A 20816-nucleotide genomic window follows, 5' to 3' on the forward strand; every position below is an offset into this window, starting at 1 on the left:
TGATATATTTTTACATTTTTCTTAATTGTTTCACCTATGATTTTTCTTGAAAGGTAATCTCATTTGATATACTATCTTTAGTGTAACTTTTAATAATCTCCTTCATTCATATTCAACCCACATAAGATATAACTTTCTTTCTAATGCATTTATTTCTAATTTTATCTTATCCATTGTGTCCACTCATCCGACCCTAGAGGCCCAAACACATTCTCAAATTATTCATAAACACATAAATTAGGAATAAAAATGAGTGTATTAACTACTCTTTTGAAGAAGCAATTTATCCCGAAGCCGAATCCTGCAGTAGGAAAATCCGTAAAGCTGAAGAGTAATCAACAAAACCGTTATATCCTAATTTGATACAAATGCTAGTCTACACAAACAGTTTGCAGAAAAAAGGATGAGGTAAAGGGCTTACAAATTTGAAACTTTAATCATCTAACAGTAGCAGAAAGCAACGACAATGTGGATTGGACCAAATTGCTCAACTTGCCTCTCAAGCTGCTAACAGTATTCTTCAATGTTTTACATGTCTTGTCAACAGGGAACTCATTCACCTGTAGCATGTGGAGCTGCATTTCCAGATATCTATTAAGACTAGTCTCGGCTATGTTAATCAGACTGAGTGCTTCATTAGTGTGCATAAATTTTGTGACAAGAAATCCAGCTAGAACATGTTGATCAGCCTTAACAAACTCTGATAAGAAATTAGGGAATAGAATTCTTCTGAAAAGAAGCAACTGGTTTTCTTCATCTTCACTCTTATTAATTCCAGTACCCGGTACTAGAGCTTGTTGACATTGATGGGAAAAGTTTCCAATCAAATAGCAGATATAAGAGAAAGTAGTACCGAAGGTAGAGTCAGTGATGATAGAGGTGATAATCCCAGAAGATAAAATGAGAATTAACAACTCGTTATCTGTGCTCCTTGTTTCAGGGATGTCTTGTTTCAAGTTATCCTCAACTGCACCCAGGCACTGCAACTGTAATGTTTTGTACGGCAGCAATAGCGTCATTTTCAAAGCTAGAAAGCAATTTATGCCAAGTGCTATCTGGTTTAAGCTCTGGGCATCATCTTCATCGAGCAACAAAACATTAGGTTTTAATGATGATTGATCAATTTGTCTCAACACATCATTAAATCTTGATTGGTTTATGAGTTTTCTGAAAATCTCCGTCCAACACACATGTAAAGGGTGAACAGAAACAGAATCATCTTTCTTTTCTTTCTCAAGATTGTCTACTTCCTCAAGACTTTCCCACCCCTCATCCCAATCGTCACTGTTCCAGACATTTTCGCCATCAGAAGGTTTAGCAGTGGTCTCTCCATCTTTCTTTGTACTGAAAAGTCCATCCCACTCTTCCAAAATGGCTAGAAGAGCATCAAAGTGGAGATCTGTACTAGATTCTCCACACAATCTCAAAAAACAAGAAACAGCCATGTCTGCATTCACTAGATCATCAGGGGTGATTTCTATGCTAGGAGAGATTGATGCTGCAAGCTGTGATGATTTTAGAGCAACCAAAGTACTCGTAAACCGACTAGAAGAGTCTTTGTGATCATCTCGCAACTGCTGGTTAACATCCCTTTCACTCATTCTATTTGCATAAAGCAACTCATTCCATTCCTCCCATTGTTGGACATTGGCTTCTATTTCTGTAGAGAAACCCTTAATACTTTTACCTGAGATAAATTGCATAAGCTCTAGCACATAAACTCTGATGGAACTTGGCAGCTGTAAATTGTCAGAGAACTGGACCATTCTGTCCCAAATTACTTGTCTAACACATTGCATAACTTCTAAATCACCTTCAAGTTTGCTTAATGATGACAATATATGATACAAGTTCTGGTTCTCATGGGATCCAGTGACCAATTCCTTCAGAACAGCTTCCAGAATACCTAAATAGAAATCAGGAAGATTATGGGAACCCATGCTGCAATCTGAAGCTAAACCAGCTTCTGATGATGCAGCAGAAAAAACCTCTGCAACAGCACCAAACCCACAACCAGAAAAAATCATAGCTTTGCAGAAATTATAAATTTCTACAGCAGAATCTCCACTTAAACCGAAATTGACATAGCCATATATGCTGCCCCAGCCCTGACTAGGGGAGATGATATCCTCCATCACCAATTTCATGAAAACCTTCAGACAACTCATTAAACATTCTGGATTGAAGCTAATAGTTTCTCCTGAATTTTCCTGCAATGCAATTTCTTTCATATCATCTGTCAATCTCGTCCAAAAATTTAGAAGAATAATGAGGCAGTCTTGCCATGTTGAATTGTCAGGTAGAGATCCATATGAACTGTACAGAGGCATGATTACAGTGAAGTAATGCTTCATGATCCCCAAAGCATCAGCCTGAGCCAAGAGTTTAATATACATTCGACACAAGCCATAGCTCTGCTCAAGATTGCTTATAAAGCCTTGAAGGTATTCAGGAGTTCTAATACTAGAATCAATTGAAGCTTTAGTCACCAAAGCTCTCAGCGAATTCTGGATGTAATACTTGTAGACATCCTGCCATGACAGGAAACCCTCAGGCAATGAATCACCATAAATGTTGCCAAGAGCCTGTACCATTTTTGACAAAGCGGACAAGTTACTCTCCTCAATACATGCATAAACTTCATCTTGAAAGCATTCAAAGTTCAAACCATGTAACCCAGCTATATTTTTGAAGTTCAGGTTATTAATAAAGGATACATTTTTGCATTCTTCCTCAATGACCTTGTAATAGTGAGTAAATCTTATATTGGTATTAGCATGATCAGACTGTATTATTGGTGATAAATCTTTTGTATTTTCCAGCTGCAAGTAGCACTCTGACAACAGGCCGTACACATAAGCAAGGCGAAGTTTGTTGCATCCATCAATTGCAGGGTATACAATTGTTGAGATGATTTCAGTGGTTCTGGCACTATTACCAATTATTTCTCCTTTATAACCTTCAATTTCAACTGTAATATCATCATTAGTCCAAACATCAGAAACAAGTACTGCACCTAAGTACCGCAATAGCACCTGCAAAGAAACATGGAAATAATGAGATCTCATAAATTCATTATTCATGCATCAAGTTCAAAGAGCTATTTGACTTAAAGGCTCGATCTGTTAAAATTAACCTCTAAACAATTTTTATAACTCATTGAGCATGGAAATTGGATAAAAATACATTTTTATGCTGAAAATTTTACACTTGAAAAATAACTGAGACTAAGGTGGCCAAGAGTAGAAGACAGGCATGGTCAATGTGCCAAAAAACTAGATAGATAAATGGTTTCATCACAACTGGTACAATTTTCATGAAATCCTCATACCTCGGTATAGCTCAAGTCATAAGTATCTGCCAATTTTAAGATGTCCTTCAAAATGTGTTTTTTCTCAAACTCTATTGACTCAATAAGAGAGATAACAACATTCTTAATATAGATGGAGTCCCCGGACAAAAAGCGCTCTGTTTCAACCCCAGGAATTATTTTCTCTAGTGCTCTGGAATGCTCAGTCAGACGCTTCTGCTCTTCTAGCTTCAGTTTCCATTCTCTCCAAAATGAAGACTGCACCTTGCCAAGTTTATCGATTTCATCTGATTTTTTTCCAGAAAAAGTGGAAACTATGTCTTAGTTATGGATGCCAAATTAGAAAGAAATGAAAGAGGAAGAAATTCATAATCCATAGAAAGCACAACCAACAAAAAAACATTTTCAATAGAAACAAAATAAAAACTAGGGAACCAAGGTCTCCACTACTAAATAAATATACAGGAAAAGAGATAACATGGAAAAACAATTACCAGAACTGGATGACGCATGCTTTTTGATAAGGCCAATAACAAGCCCGAATTAGAACATGTGAATAAAAGGGGAAAGAGGAAAGTTTGGTTGTCAAAAAACAAACTTTCCCTCCTCTCCCTTGGTAGTTAAGTTGGTTAGAGGGCTATAAATAGAAGCTAAGCCTAAGAAGGTGGGGGGATTGATTTTGAGTAACTGATTGAGGAATCAGTTTAGGGGAGGAATCGTGGGATCCTCAATCTTGTAACTTCACTCATACTATCTTGTAATTCTCTTCTTCTCTCAATAAAATCTTTAGAACCCTACCACAAATCCAATTGATTGTGGGTAGGGGCATTTCTTTCATTTATGTTCTAATTCTTCTTACATAGATACCAGTGTTTATCACTGGTATCAGAGCACCATTCTGGTGCCTATGGATCGTAACCACCAACGCTACGTTTGGGTTTCATCGTATGGTTTCTACTCGAAGTATGGCCAAGGAGAATGATAGTGGAACGCAAGAGAAGGAGGAATTGCGCCAAGAAAGAGAAGAGATACGCATGAGGATGGAACTAAATGAGGCACGCACCAAGAAACTTGAAGATTTGATGACTGCCATAGCAACGAAATTGGGAGTTACTTCAGAGGAGCATTCGTTTGGGGAGGGCAGCAAAAACGAAGAGGAGGTAGATAGCCACAATCGAGGTCCTGGCCATGATAGGTGGAGGAAATTGGAGATACCTATCTTCATGGGAGAGGATGCATATGGTTGGGTGCAGAAGCTTGAGAGGTATTTCTCTCTACGTTCTATTTCTGAAACTGAAAAAATGAGAGCTACGATGGTGGCTTTGGAGGGGAAAGCCCTTAGTTGGTATCAATGGTGGGAAGGTTGTAATCCCTACCCTACTTGGGAGAGTTTCAAATTGGCTGTAGTAAGAAGATTTCAGCCAACCATGGCTCAAAACCCCTTTGAATTACTCCTATCTCTAAAGCAAGAAGGGGGAGTAGAAGCATATGTAGAGGAGTTTGAAAATTTTGCAGGGGTCTTAAGAGGAATCAATCAGGACTTTGTCAGGGGGGTATTCTTGAATGGACTCAAGGAAGAGATAGGAGCAGAGTTAATTCAGAAAGCCATTTTGATTGAGCACAGGAACATAGTGGTGAACAAAAGGACTCAATCTGGGTATTCAAGGTCTTTTGGCTCAACCAGAACTAATTCCTATAGTAAGGTGGTCACACTAGAGCCCTCTGCTACTAATAGCTATAGGAAGGAAGGTTCCTCTATTGGGAGTGTGGCTGCACCCCTCAAGAACAATCATGACATGAGTAGTTCTAAGATTGGTGGTGACTATAGAAGATTGACTAGTGCTGAGATGAAGGAGAAGAGGGAGAATGGGCTTTGCTTTAGGTGTGATGAGCCCTTTTCCAGAGATCATAGGTGCAGAAACAAGCAGTTTCATATGCTTCTTATGGCTGATGAGGAAGAAGCTGAAGAAGAAGAAGTTGAAGAGGGGGATGAAGCAGGAATAGAGGTGCAAGCCTTCAATTCATTACAATTGTCCTTGTATTCAATGAAGGGGCTTACTTCTTCAAGATCTTGGAAGATAGGAGGAGCCTTGAGAGAAAAACCAGTAGTTGTTATGATAGACTGTGGAGCTTACCACAATTTCATCTAAAGGGACTTGGTGGATGACTTACAACTTAAGGTGGAGGGAACCAGAACTTATGTGGTGGAAGTAGGGGATGGACATCACATACAGTGCCAAGGCAAGTGTTCCCAGCTCAGACTTTTCATGCAGAAACTTGAGGTAATTCAAGACTTTTATTTGTTTGAATTAAGAGGGGTGGACATGGTCTTAGGCTTGGAATGGTTAGCTAGCCTAGGGGAGGTAAGGGCTAATATTGGTAGAATGAAACTATCTACAAAAAAGGAGTAACAAACATCACTATAGTTGGGGATCCTGCCCTAACTAAGGCTAAGCAATCAATTGGGTCTTTTATGCAAGTTCTAATGGAGGGGGAGGGATTATTGTTGCAGTGTGATGTGTCCACACCAGCTAGGTCAGAGAGGAGGTTAGCAACAAAATTAGAGGAAGTATTACAGCAATTTCAATCAGTTTTCCAGGATATTCAGGGCCTTCCTCCTACTAGAAGGCAAGACCATGCCATTTATTTGAAGGAAGGAGCAGAGATCCCTCATCTAAGACCATATAGGTGCCCCTGCTACCAGAAATTTGAAGTGGAGAGGTTGGTAGCTGAGATGCTGGAAGCTGGGGTTATTAGGCCTAGTATAAGTCCTTATTCTATCCCTATAATCCTAGTTAAAAAGAAGGAGGGAGGTTGGAGGTTTTGTGTAGATTACAGGGTCCTTAATAAGATAACCATTCCCAATAAGTTCCCCATACCTTTGATTGAGGAATCACTGGATGAATTGGGAGGGGTCATGGTGTTCTCTAAATTGGATTTGAAATCTGCATATCACCAGATTAGGATGAGGCCAGAGGATGTAGAAAAGACAGCTTTTAGAACTCATAAGGGCCACTATGAGTTTTTGGTTATGCCCTTTGGGCACCAATGCCCCATCTACCTTCCAATCCCTCATGAATGAACTATTGAAGCCATATCTTAGAAAGTTTACTCTAGTGTTCTTTGATGATATTTTGGTGTACAACCCTGATGTAGCCTCCCATTGCCAACATCTAGGATTAATCCTAGACTTACTAATGCAAAAGTCCCTCAAAGCTAATCCAAAGAAGTGTAGTTTTGGTCAGTCCAGCATTGAGTACCTACGGCATGTAATCTCTGAAGGGGGTATCTGCTGATCTTTCTAAGGTAAAAGACATGAAATCTTGGCATGTTCCTACCAATATCAAGGGAATAAGAGGATTCTTGGGACTTACAAGGTACTACAGGAAGTTTGTGAAGGATTATGGTAGAATAGCTAGACCACTCACTGATTTGCTTAAAAAAGATGCCTTTTGTTGGTCTGAGGAAGCCAATGTTGCCTTTGAGAAGTTGAAAGGGGCTATGACTGAGTTACCCATGTTGGTTGTTCCTGATTTCAATAAGGATTTTGTTGTGGAAACTGATGCTTCCAGCAAGGGATTAGGGGTTGTGTTTATGCAGGGTAGAAGACCCCTAGCCTTCTGGAGCAAGGGGCTCTCTCTCTTAAGGCCCAACAAAAGTCTGTGTATGAGAGGGAATTAATGGCCTTGGTTCAAGCTATACAGAAATGGAGACACTATCTTATGGGCAGACATTTCATTATCAGAACTGACCAGAGGAGTTTGAAGTTTCTAACAGAACAGAGGTTGTTTTCTAATGATCAGTTTAAATGGGCAGTTAAGTTGGTGGGTCTGGATTTTGAGATACAGTATAAACTAGGTAGTGAAAACTCTGTTGCTGATGCACTGTCTAGGAAACTAATGTATGCTGCCATTTCTATGATCACTAATGAAGAGGTGGGATTGTGGATCCAGGAACTACAATTGGATCCTAAATGGAGAAATGTGATGCAGGATTTAGCGGTTTCTTCTAACTCATCCATGTTTTGAGCTAAAGAGGGGGGGGGGTATTGTACTACAAAGGAAGGCTGGTTTTGTCTAGGAGGTCCAATAGAATTCCAATGATCCTATCTGAATGCCATGAGACACCTGCAAGGGGGCACTCAGGATATCTAAGGACTTACAAAAGAATTGCAAGCTTCTTGTTTTGGGAGGGACTGATATCAAGACCTTCATAGAAGAGTGTGATACCTGCCAGAGGAACAAATATTCAACCCTAGCTCCTACAGGATTGTTGCAACCTCTTCCTATCCCTCAACGGGTATGGATGGACATTTCCATGGATTTTATAGGGGGTCTTCCTAGAGCTAGAGGTAAGGATACTATCTTTGTAGCAGTGGACAGACTCACTAAGTATGTCCACTTCTTTGCATTAGGACATCCCTACTCAGCCAAGGATGTAGCTATTGTGTTCTTAAAAGGAGTAGTTAAGTTGCATGGTTTCCCTACTTCTATAGTCTCAGACAGGGACCCTATGTTTTTAAGTCATTTTTGGAGAGAATTGTTTAAAATGGCTGACACACAGTTGAAGTTGAGCACTTCTTATCACCCTCAGACAGATGGGCAAACTGAGGTTATTAATAGGTGCTTGGAGACTTACTTGAGGTGTTTTGTGGGCCCCAAGCCTAAGCAATGGGTGGAGTGGTTGCATTGGGCAGAATTCTGGTTCAACTCAAACTACAACCAATCAGCTGGAATGACCCCTTTCAAGGCCTTGTATGGGAGGGAACCCCCTGTGCTAATCAGATCAGGCATTATGCCTTCTAGAGTGGAAGAGGTTAATCAGTTGTTCACTGAAAGAGATGGAATACTAGAAGAATTGAAGGCTAATTTGGCTAAGGCACAGAACTTGATGAAGCAAGTAGCTGATAAGCATAGAAGGACAGTGGAATTTGAGATAGGAGATTGGGTATTCCTCAAGCTCCAGCCATATAAACTGAAGTCCCTTGCCACTAGGCCATTTGCTAAACTAGCTCCTAGATAGTATGGTCCTTATCAAGTTATTCAGAAGGTAGGTAAGTTGGATCTACCTACCGAATCTAAAGTTCATCCAGTTTTCCATGTTTCGCTGCTGAAGAAGACCCTTAAGCCCCATCAGCAGCCCCAACCATTGCCACCAATGCTGAATGAGAAGTGAGTCCAGAGGACATCACAGATTGCAGGGAGGTTGAGCAGGGGAAGCCTGAAGTCTTAGTCAAATGGCAGAACCTCCCTGAGCATGACAGCACTTGGGAGACAGCAGCCAGTTTGCAAGCAAATTTTCCAAACTTCCAACTTGAGGACAAGTTAAAAAGTTTAGGGGAGGGTAGTGATAAGGCCAATAACAAGCCCGAATTAAAACATGTGAATAAAAGGGGAAAGAGGAAAGTTTGGTTGTTAAATAACAAACTTTCCCTCCTCTCCCTTGGTAGTTAAGTTGGTTAGAGGGCTATAAATAGAAGCTAAGCCTAAGAAGGTGGGGGGATTGATTTTGAGTAACTGATTGAGGAATCAGTTTAGGGGAGGAATCGTGGGATCCTCAATCTTGTAACTTCACTCATACTATCTTGTAATTCTCTTCTTCTCTCAATAAAATCTTTAGAACCTACCACAAATCCAATTGATTGTGGGTTAGGGGCATTTCTTTCATTTCTGATCTAATTCTTCTTACATAGATACCAGTGTTTATCTAATCCATAGAAAGCACAACCAACAAACAACATTTTCAATAGAAACAAAATAAAAACTAGGGAATCAAGGTCTCCACTACTAAATAAATATACAGGAAAAGAGATAACATGGAAAAACAATTACCAGAACTGGATGACGCATGCTTTTCCTTGAACCTCTTCTGCAATAGTTCCTTCCTCTGAGCAGGGTCAGCTCCTATTCCAGAGTTGTGTGCTAAGCTGTACGCCAACCCAACATTCATGATACTACAAATTTCATGGTAGTCTTTTCTTATTTTGAGTTGTTCTTCTATAACTTCTACCCCACTAAAGGCATCTACAAGATTCAAAAGATAGGAGCACCCCATTATATCTCCCTCTTCGGTAACAGGTTGTTCCATAATAGATTGTGCTAGAGAAGCAATAAGATTGTCTCTGGGGGCAAATTCATTTCTAGCCAACCAAGACAAGATGGTCACCACAGCCTGTGTTCTGGTGTTCAAATATTTATTTCCAGTACTATGTTTCATATCATGTTCTCCTTTCCTACTCAACTCAAGCAGCCAAGGGAGTTGTAAAGCAGCAAAAGATAGAACTTTTCCATTTTCTGTTAAACATGCCGCCCAATCTGTTCTATCCCCAACAGCCAATGTTTTAGCAACAATGGAAAGCATATCTCTAGTTTTCTCCAGATGAACATCCTGATTGTCAGTGCTAGCATTTCGATCTAGCATGTTTTGCATACTTTGCCCCGGAAGTGAGTTTACAGATGAACCTTGTGCTGAAAAGTTTGAAGAATTGGTCCCTGTTGACATCATTAATGTTTCACACTGACCTTGCATATCTAGGTCTTTCCATGCATGAAGGAGCTCACCAATGGATTCCTCGTCACAGTGGCTCAAAGCAAACCCTAAAAGCTGCTTTCTAGAATACACATCCATATTTTCAAGGGCAGGACCTCTTGCAATTGCAGCACATAAATCCCATACAGAACCATGTCCCTTTCTAGCCAAAACAAGACAAAGATCAAATGCCAATTGCAAATCACCAGAAACTGCAGCTTCTCTAGCAATAGCTTCCTCAACAGCCGATATGTCATCAGCAGACCTCAAGCCAAGAAGTCTTGCAACCTCAATAATTTCATCAACATGAAAATATGCTCCAGCTTGACTTATAATTGCCATTTTTACAATTTCCATTGGATCTTTTATTTGCCTGAACTGCATGGGCAAAATATTCACCCCGAGGTTTGGAAGCTTAACTGTAAGTGCATCAATAATATCTGCTTCTTTCTTCACATTTCCACTACTTGGATATAGATTAAGACATTCTTTAGCCTTCCAGATCTGGAGCAAATTGCAGCGACTAAATTAGTCAATGTGTACTTGAGATTGGCTTAACATAAAACAAAGCTGCTTAAAGACTATCCAAAACATCAATTTAATGAAAAAATGACTGTGTGGGTGATTTATATGAATTGGCAAGTATCTGTGTGTGTGTGTCTGTTAGAGTCTATATGGTTTTAGTTACTCCTTTATAGTAGAAAAGAAAATCTCAAATCTCAAATATTAGATGTTAGTGTTACAATCAATAAGTATATACAGCCAATCTTACTTCAGAACAAGAAAGACTTGAAGCTGAGAAAAAGTACTCTCTAGCTGCTTGAATGACAAGATTTTCTGCCTTCTCTGATGCCAAAGCAACTGAACTTGTACCCTTCAAGTAGTTTCTCGCGAGAGAAAACTTCCCAGCTTTCAGCAGTCCTCTGCAAAATTCAATCAAAATATATTCCAAGTCCAAAAAAGGAAAAGCCTTTTCTCTCAAGTACTGCATATCACGCCACAAACTGGCCCATTCACTATCTGATCGGCTAGGTTGACGACGAATAAATTTAGAAAGAATAAGGCGAATCATCTGCTTTACACCCTTTTCATCTGATTGAGCCCCTAAGAAAAAGTTTAATGGCTTCGGGACCTGCATAGGTCCATAATATAACAAAGTAAACACAACCTAGCTAAAAATCAATAACATGAATTCAAAATCAAATTGGCAAAAATGGTTGGAAGGGGGAGAATGCTACACAATTGTGCTATCCAAACTATGGTAACATACGCCTTGAAACATGGATGACTTAATTTTACCATTTAATCATCTACTTAGAGACCATGTTCATGAATAATTCATCCTGTACAAGTTTCATTGCTCGTAAAGGAGAAAGTACAGACCTGGTACAATGCCAAAAGCCTTCCTGCTTCAATATGGCCTTCAGAAACTCTAAGTCTTCTCTCTAGGTTCTCAACTTCAATTGCACCATCTGTCCAATAATACATATTTTAATGAACTCATTAACAAACTGATTAAAAATGCGATGGAATTTATGATGTCCTAAATAACTCACTCAACAACACATCTATGACTGGCCAGTTTTGGGATTCAAATTATATGCAGAACCCAGATCAACAATACAAGTATATGAAAATAAAATGTACAATAGAAGGACAGCAGAACAATATCCAATAGCTGGATTGTTAGCATATTTCTATCCCCGTTGAAAGATAGAAACAAGAAAAAACATTGTCAGGACAAGGGTTAAGGAACACATCCGTTTTCTCCTAACCAATTCTATTTGTTGTGGAACAAATGGCTACATTAAATACATCCACTGTTCCATATGTATCTGTTGAGATTTTTATATATCTAGTTGAGGAAAACTCAAGGATAGAACTACAATAATCATTGGAAGATCACCCATCCACCCCATCCACCCCACCCCCCACGAAAGAAACTGTTAGTTCCAAAAATTCCCCAAGTAATTTGTTACAAATATGATGAATTAATGATATACTCCTAGATTTCAATGTTTTTATTCAATTATTCAAGAGAAACCCCGGGAAATATTTGTGACAATATATCTTATGGGGCATACAAGGACTCTTTCACCATGTGAGGCATTATTTCATAACTCCATTTTTGGCTAAATTTCAGAGTACATGGACTTCTAAATGTGGAATTTTACTGGTGATTCTTCAGGAATCAAGATCATGGAATGTCAGATGAATCCGAATTTCATATTTTTTGGTTGAAAGAATTTCACATTTCTGCATGTGAAAAGTGGTATTAATATATTCACAGACTAGACAAGCAATAAACAAGAAACCAACAAAATATTATAAAATACAAAATTCTCATTGCCACCATGATGCTAGAATTGATATGCAGTTGAACTCACCATGTAGTTTAGGAAGTTTAGATAGAATGGCTGCCATGATATTCCACCTATCTGTCACAGTGGACAAATATATGCATTGCAAAGCACAATCAACAGCTTCAACCTCGGTTATGAAATAGATATCACTTTGGAAGTTTCTGCATCCTTCCTCAATTACCACCAAACATATGTCCAACTTATTCTCCGAAGCAGTTTCCTTCAACCATCTGACAAGAAATGATTCCTCCATATTTTGATTTACAGAATCATAAAAGATGACATCTTCAACTAAGGATACCCTATGAAACTTTTCACGCATAAATGGAATAGCTCTATTGTGTAATCTTTCGGTTACATCTTCCTCTTTGACTCCCTTAAGCATAAATTTAAACTTATCATAGTCTGACAATTCTCCCCAATTGGAAAGACTCATATGGAAGCTGATTTCACCATCATAGGCATCAGAATAAATAATCTGATACAAGTATAAGACATCCTGATGAAACTGCTGCAACTCAGATATACCTTTCCGAAGAGCAAACTCAAGAAGACTGAAGGAATTATCGAGCTGCCCACTAAAATCATCCATAGCTTTAGCTCTATCTTTATACCAATTTGAAAGCTCGTCAACTGATGGCCAAAAATATCCATGAGAATAGTTAACAAGAGGTTCAGTTTTGGCTTGGATTTGAATGTCAAGATTTTTAACTGACACATTAATGTAGTGAGCCATCTTCTTACATTCAACCCAATCATCATGCCTTACAGCAACACCTGAAGGGGGAGACCTCCCAGGAAGAAGCTGCCCATACGTTTGGACAGGAACTGTTTCTGGGATGGCAGCTAAAATATCCAGCATAAAGGGAGACAAAGAATATGGATGACGCTTGAATAGCAAGTTTAAGGCACCAATTTTTCCACTTGCAGCAAGTGCTACAGCAGCTTCATTGATAGGCATAACACGAAATTTGCTATATTCCTGCACAGAAAACCTGCAGAAAACTGTGTCAATGAACTTTGAGTCAGTGGAAACCATCAGAATTACTGAACAATTGTGAATGTTAAAAATGCTAGACTCTGTAGTCATTACATAGCCATATACTGGCAGGTTGCATATATGCATATGTAACTCAAGCAAAAAGAGGTGAAGAGAAATTAAAGTTTCCATTGTTATCAGAAAACTTGAAGGTTTCCTTTAAGAACTTATTATCATTAAGTTTTAAGAATACATAAGGACATGCCACTGTTTTAATAGAGTTTAAGGACCAGCTTTTTTTGTTTTTTCAGGAAGTATGTATGTGAGACAAAAACAAGCATACTACATAAACCAAAAGAATAAAGTCAAACTAATATGTGACAGAAAACCAATTTTAAATACCACATAGAGCTGTTTGCCCTGATGTGTTATATGTGGGGCTAGTTCTACTTCTGAATCAGTTCCTCTTCTCTTTGTACATTGTTCTGCTGTTGTTTCTCTTCGGAAAATTGAACTATTGGTTTTGGAATTTTAGTGAATGTTGGGTATGCCCTTCGTGCTTGGGCCATTCTTTTTCTGATAATCATCAATGGTTTTTTGTGAAGTAAAAAGCCAAAAAGTCTCATGGCAATGTAATCTATGCTAAACATGGTGCATAACTCTCATATCTGTAGGAGGTTTCCATGACATGACAGCTTATTTGGGATAGTTCTATCCCCACCACCAAAAAATATACTGCTGATTTTGGGATTAACTTCTCCACTAGGTTTCCCTATAAAATGTTTGGCAAACTTTGCTTGGTTGATGATTTCCTTTTACTATGCTTTATGTTTTGCTCTTTGTTAAAGAGGATCTCTTATCCTCCAACTTTGATGATATTATTTTTTTTATAAAATAAATAAATAATATGGTAAAAGCATTAAAAATATATATAATATACTTTGTCAACATTGATATCTGTAACTCTTGAGTCAGGATATACCTTCCCATGTTTATTCCGAGATATGTTTCCAGCCTGTCTCTAAATTGCAAAATTTGAAGTCTGGTCAAGCGAACATCCCATACTTGACTGGAATTATCATCATCTACTTCTGAGAATCTATGATGGTCAGTGATGAGGAGACCATAGGCAAGCAAAGCCTTCACAGCATCTTCTGTTGGTCCAATTCTATCAACACATTCAGAGAGTACAAAATCTCTATCCCTAATATTTGACAAAAACATATTTACTTCACTTATCCCTTGGCTAGAATTCAACCACTGTGACTTCAGAACTTCATCTTTATCCAGTCCATGACTATCAGCAAAGTCCGAAGCAGCCTGATATCTTTTCTTGCTAATCAAAATACCATACATTTCAGGGATAGATTTCTCAGCAAATGAAATGAGGCACCAGAGCAACCTAGAAAAGTGAAATTGATTAAACCTATCTTCAGTTACCCACTCTTTTTTATCAAAGTCATCTGTTGTCCCAAAATCTGAAGTATTGTTATACCCTTCAAGGGATGATGGACTTGCTAAAAGAAAAAGGCAGCCCTTATAATTTCGTGCTCTTTCCAAAACAGGCAAAAAAAATGCAGGATCCTCTTCCTGAAGTTTTGAACCATTAAGGATGTCAATCAACATAACAACACCATTCCTATCCACGATGACAAGGATATGGTCACACCACCAAGTAAAATCCATACAATCCACAAAATATTTTCTCCCTCCGTTTGATAAATTATCAGACATCGGTGAATCATTTCTATCTCCCAAGACAAACCAGGAGAGTGTAAAGCCTTTTTTGTCCAGCTTAAAAATATTCAAACGCCCTGTCAAATCCAGAGTGGAAACGAAGGTACCTTGTGGTGAGATTAGCACCTTTGGATGTGTTAGCTGACCTTTATAACCTTTTGGTTTTGAATATAATCCCTCAAGCTGCAAAGAGGACAACTGCTCCAGTTCTGTGCTTGAATTATTATGCCAAACAGAAAGATGGCAAGACCCTACAGATGTATATACTAGTAATTAGCGGAGAACTTTGACAAACAATATTTAGAAGAACAATGACTAGTAAAAACATAGTCTATTCCCATGTTACAAGTGTTCATGTTACAAAAGAAGAGATACTACTAGAGAATATAATGGAATTACAGTAGCAGAGGATGTGGTATTTTTTTAACAAAATTAAGACTATGCAGTACAAGTTCAGTATTTTGCCATATCCAAGGCCCAAATAAAAAATATAGATCTACATGTATGTTTTCAGACGTGAAATTGGGGGATAAGATAAATCAAAAATATCATCGCTTGATAGGATTCCCCCATACCTAGTCCTCGTAAAAGTAAAATAAAAGAAAGTAAGGAAATAAATTAACCTTAAGGACAGTATACAGCATGCATATACAGTGAAGACAAATACGTTATATTGTTTGCTAAGTTTTATCGTAAGAAACAAATTCGTGAAAGTACAAACTGAGCATGGAGGTCAGTTTAATGCATCTTGTGAGCAATTCATCCTGATTTTTACCCGTCTAGGCCAAGGTTCTTAACAGCACAAGAACTTCATTTTAATTTCTAAACTTTTATTACAATGTCCATCTACCCACTTTGTCTCTTTTTCTTTCATTCCCTCGTTAAAATTGACTGATCGGAATTGGTCATGTGAAAAGTTAGCTTCACATTAACTGGACTGGTAGACAAAAGTCCTATACAATTTCAAATCATTTACCATGTACAAAGGGGGGTTTCTTTCAGAAGCAAACTAGCAGTCAGAGGTAAAAGACAGCTTAGATCTATTCGCCAATTACATGATCTAATTCTTAAATTCAGAACCAACATTAATATAACAGAAAGTACTCGAGAAAATAACCAAAAGCATACCAGAATTTTTGTGAACAGCCACAAAAAGATTAAGTTCATGATGCCAGTCAGAGTAAAAAATATTGTTGCAGAGAGAACTCTTGTGATTAGAAATACACTTTGGAAAGGTAGAGCCACTTTGTCCATAATCAAGCTCAATTTGTTGAAGTGAACCATCTGATGTAATTATGGTGAACCTACACCTCAAATAACACCAACATTTCAGAATTGCCCTTCGATATCCCTTTAAATAATTATTTTCCAGCACTGTATTCAAGTGTGGAGCTTTACAAACAATGAGAACATGACCATGATGATTCTCATATTTTGAAGATCAGAGATTTATCATGTTTCAGTTTTCCATACAGCATATTGAAAGCAAAGAATGTAGGGTAAGGAAAGATACTTACGAGTAAGACTTCTGCCTATCTAAATTATTATCAGAAAATAGGCCAACGATTAGTGAAGAGAATTTCAACTGCTTCTTCGTAATTTTTGTTACTACTTCACCATTGAATTTTATAAAATACAGTGTATCAGAATCATCAGCAACTCCAAGAATGTCATCATCTTCAGACCAAGCTCCTACACTAAATGTACTCGGACTGCAATCTGATGAATCAATTGCGTATCAGAAGCAAATAGAAAGAAAAGCAATCAGGTGCTAATTAATATCTAAATCCTTCTTATCCAGAAGGAATTCATAAAGAGAGAAAGGATGGGAATGGGATAATCAGCAATCATCCTAAACTGTAAAAAGAACAAAGCTAAGGAAAGAAACAAAAAAGGAAGCATACCAACTCAATAGAGAAAACATTTTCCAATTGCATAACAGAGTAGCAAACACCCTTCAAAAGCCTATGAGCAAAAACTCACAAGGAAGCTAGGAATAAGCTTGAGGAATTACCCAGATCAAAAACTTCTAAAATTACACACATCTCACTAGCCAAAAGAGCTCAAATCCAAATCACAAAGAAACCCATGGTCGACACTATATGCCACAACTTATAGATCACTACTTTAAATGAGTTCATATCACATGTCGATTCAAATCATAAGAAGAAATAGTCCCCCTTCCATACTTGCTCAGTTCCTCCTTTCACATATAATCCTAATTATTTACTGCACTGCCTATGCATCTCTAGGCATGCTACTAAAAACACTCCGGATAAACTCAATTTTCATGACAGTGCCTCTTGGACATGGGCAATGAAGAATTCATCAGTAATTCTATATTTTTTATCCATCTCTTGGAACCTATAAGTGACGCAATCCGTTAATCATGTGTCATTAATGCAATATAATAGAATCTTATGAATTCCATTATCTATCAATTTTTCCATTGATCTCATTTGCATTTAGAAGTTAGAACAAAATTCAAAATTAAGCCCAAACCTCGAATGTTAAAATAATAGTTAGTACCTGATTGCTTCATAATAATTCATAAGCAGGAATATTCAATCAGGTACTAATTAAATTGTGGTTCACAACCACAATTGTGGCAGTTTTGGAATTATCCACAAAAACATGGCGCATTTTCCCGCAATTGCAACATAATCACACCAAGAATTTAAAATCATCATGCAACCGCAAATCAGAACACAATGTATGAGAGTATAGTAAAAACATTACTGGTGAAAACGCCGCAAGGCTCTTGATAATCATCCTCTTTACTTAGAATAGTAATCTGATTCTCAACGGCGACAGCTACATGTTTCGCAGTGTGCGAAACGAACAGAGACGCCAATCTTTTAAGTCTCTTCGGCTGATTATACTCGCTCCATTTCTCCTTCAATCGACTCACACCTTCACAAAACAAAAACCGCATAACATAACCGCTTAAAAATTAATCGGATCCAAATCAGCGCCAATCAGAAACTCAAAGATAACTGAATTTACGATGAACAAACCTGGAATCGAAAGCGATGATAGAAATGTCCCTGTAGCGGCCTGATTTGGCTGAAAATGAATGAATTGAGATGGATCAACGAAATTGAATGAAATTGAAATGCGAATCGGAAGAGAAGAGTTCGAACCTGGTGTTGAAGAGGAATGAGATGTTGAGGATAATTGAGATTAGAAGAGTGGTGAGGTGTAGAAGAAGCGTGACGACGAGTTTCGTATAAAGGAACCTCTCCCATGTGGAAACGATGAGTACTGTAATAAAATGTTGAAATCAGAAATAAACCTCAAAAGATGCACCGAAAATGAGTGTGTTGGTGTAGATGTGTGTGTAGAAATGATTCTGTTGATTCCTTCTCACGTTTCGTTTCTGTGTCATGTTTGGGCCCTTCATCTATAAGCCCAACTTTGCAACGTGATTTGTGAATGATGGGTTTTAATTTTCATACCGTACGGGTGTTTCTTAGGGGTTATAAAAAAAATATTTCCGATTATAGCAATTTGAAATAATATATAACTATGTTTATTTCGATTTGTAGAAAAAAATTCTGTGAAATAAAACTTTTGTGAGAAATTATACTTTCAGATTTCAATATTTTCTCAAGTCTGGGAAAGTTACATTCTCATGTTTAAAAATGACAACTTTCTCATTATAACTACTAGTGTGTACAGGCACTGCCGACGAATATTGTGTGATACTACATATTCAATTTTTATATATTTCATTTTTGTAAATTAGAATGTATTTGTGGTGTTCGGTGTACTTTATATTATATTTTTTGTGTTTATGATAATGTTTAATTTAAGGTGAGATATATGGTTAATTAATGTATTAGTGGTAGTTGTTTAGGATTATATAGTTTTTTTTTGTAAAAATTAAATAATATTAAGGGCAATATAGGAAATGAAAATTATACCATGAGGGAAGTTATTTCAAGTTTTGGCTTTATATATAGTATAGATAGATATTTCTTGCTAATTCTCTACTTCTTGCAATTGGACGCAATAACAATCATAGATGATAGATCAAATTACTTTACATTTAGTGTAAATTTGTTGTTTTAGTTATATCATATTAAAAAATATTAATTTTGCTTTCTAAAAAAATTTCAGAAATGATGATAGATCATAAATGAGTCAAAAATAGAATAATATATTTTATATAAAATATAAGTATTTTAATAATTGTGTCATGTACTTATGGGAATATATGTCATAGATAAACAAAATTTCAAGTTACTATAATAATGTCAATAAAAATTTTGAACAATTATAAAATGTCAATCAAACATATATTTTAATATATATGAGAATGACATTCTTGATAATAACTAAGGAGAATATGATTAGGGAGATTGTAAATTTATACTCCTGAACAAATGTCTCCCTGATGTTTATTTTTTCACGTGCGTATGTTCTTTTTGCCCCAATTTTTTATTTTAGACCCAACAAATTTAAAAGTCTCAATTGGTTGAGAGAACAAAAAAAAGATGTTAGAGAAAAGAAAGAGATAAAAAATGGAGTAAATTTTAATATTGTTTAATATGACTGAAATAAAAAGGAAAGAAAGAGAAATATGCATTTTCTTTTATATCTCATGGCTGAATATAAAGTAAGAAGAGAAAATTATATTCTATTTGAAAAGATAAAAACATTCACTCTTAAACAAAAAATGGAAAAGTATTAATAAAGATATAGCATGAAGTTAATTGAATGACCCATCCAACATTTCATTATAGTAATCTTTATTATTTTCTAAAAGTATACATTCTAACATCAGTTCGTGGAAATATTGTTTTTCTTCAAATGTTCAATTTCTACTAAAAAGTATGGGGTGTGTTTTTCACCTCGGACACTGATTAGTTAGAAATTTTTGAAGAAAACATAAAGGTCTGGGATTACGAGGATCGAGATGGTGGTGAGTTTACTACTTTACTGTGCTGATTTTGAATTAAAAAAAAGTATGATATGTGTTAGTTTGATAGAGAAGAGTTTGGTGTATTAGGAAGAGGGGGAAAGAGGGAAAAATATTTTGGGTTTATAAAAAAATTTGGATTCCAAAATATAAAGGAAAAAATTAGGCCCAAAGCATCTTTTTTTCTTTCAAACCCAAAATATTCTCAATTAATCTTATCTTTTTCAGGAAACTGTATGACATGTCATATAAGAGACAATATGATAAGGGAACACATTTATTATCTCAAAACTAGCAAGATACTCGTGCATTAGTGATACACAGTGCAATACTTCTTTGCTGCAAGATTAATAACACATATTACATGTACATTTATATGGTTAAGGAACATATGTTACTTGTGCATTTGTATTGTTAAGAACACACATGTGACCCGTGCATTCGCATGACTAAAAACATACATGTTACTTGTACATTTGCATTATTAAGAAAACACATGTTACTCATGCATTCGCATAGTTAAAACACAGATGTTACTTATACATTCACATATTAAGAATACACGTCTTACATGTGTATTTGCATATTCAATCACATAAGAAAAAGAAATGACAATTTTTAATTTGAATTTTCTAATGGAAATAACAAAGTGAAAGTCCGAAACATGATACCATATTATTTTTATTAAAATAACATGTGACATGAATGAGTTTTTTTTTTTAAATTTTTTAATAACTTAGAACATTTTAAGATGAGAAAATGTGAGGAGAATGTGACATGTGACATATTTTAAGATGAGAAAATGTGAGGAGGATGTGACATGAAGGAATTTTTTTTATTATATTGTTAATAGATTTTTGTTACTTTATATATGTCATTAGTTTTGATTGGTTAAAAATTGTATTTAAATTCAAAATTTAATTATTAAGTATTTTGTCCTAATATATAGAGTGACACAAATTCTTCCTATACATG

General features: G+C 36.6%; 1 protein-coding gene across 2 annotated transcripts; it reads right to left on the minus strand.

Moving 5' to 3' along the window:
- Nucleotides 251-18273, minus strand: LOC109328052 (MAG2-interacting protein 2). Of its 2 annotated transcripts, none has more exons than XM_019561301.1 (12): nucleotides 18061-18273; nucleotides 17935-17983; nucleotides 17657-17830; nucleotides 16435-16636; nucleotides 16046-16221; nucleotides 14163-15168; nucleotides 12226-13196; nucleotides 11222-11310; nucleotides 10611-10970; nucleotides 9142-10342; nucleotides 3332-3597; nucleotides 251-3035 (listed from the first exon to the last, which is right to left on the minus strand). In XM_019561301.1, the coding sequence occupies exons 1-12, from the start codon at nucleotides 18163-18165 to the stop codon at nucleotides 438-440; spliced, it is 7197 nt and encodes a 2398-aa protein (XP_019416846.1). In that variant the 5' UTR covers nucleotides 18166-18273; the 3' UTR covers nucleotides 251-437. The 2 variants fall into 2 exon arrangements, with proteins under 2 accessions (XP_019416846.1, XP_019416845.1); XM_019561300.1 differs by having other exon boundaries at nucleotides 16046-16227.

The sequence above is a fragment of the Lupinus angustifolius genome, chromosome LG15 (assembly GCF_001865875.1).
Source record: "Lupinus angustifolius cultivar Tanjil chromosome LG15, LupAngTanjil_v1.0, whole genome shotgun sequence".
Taxonomy (NCBI): Eukaryota; Viridiplantae; Streptophyta; class Magnoliopsida; order Fabales; family Fabaceae; genus Lupinus; species Lupinus angustifolius.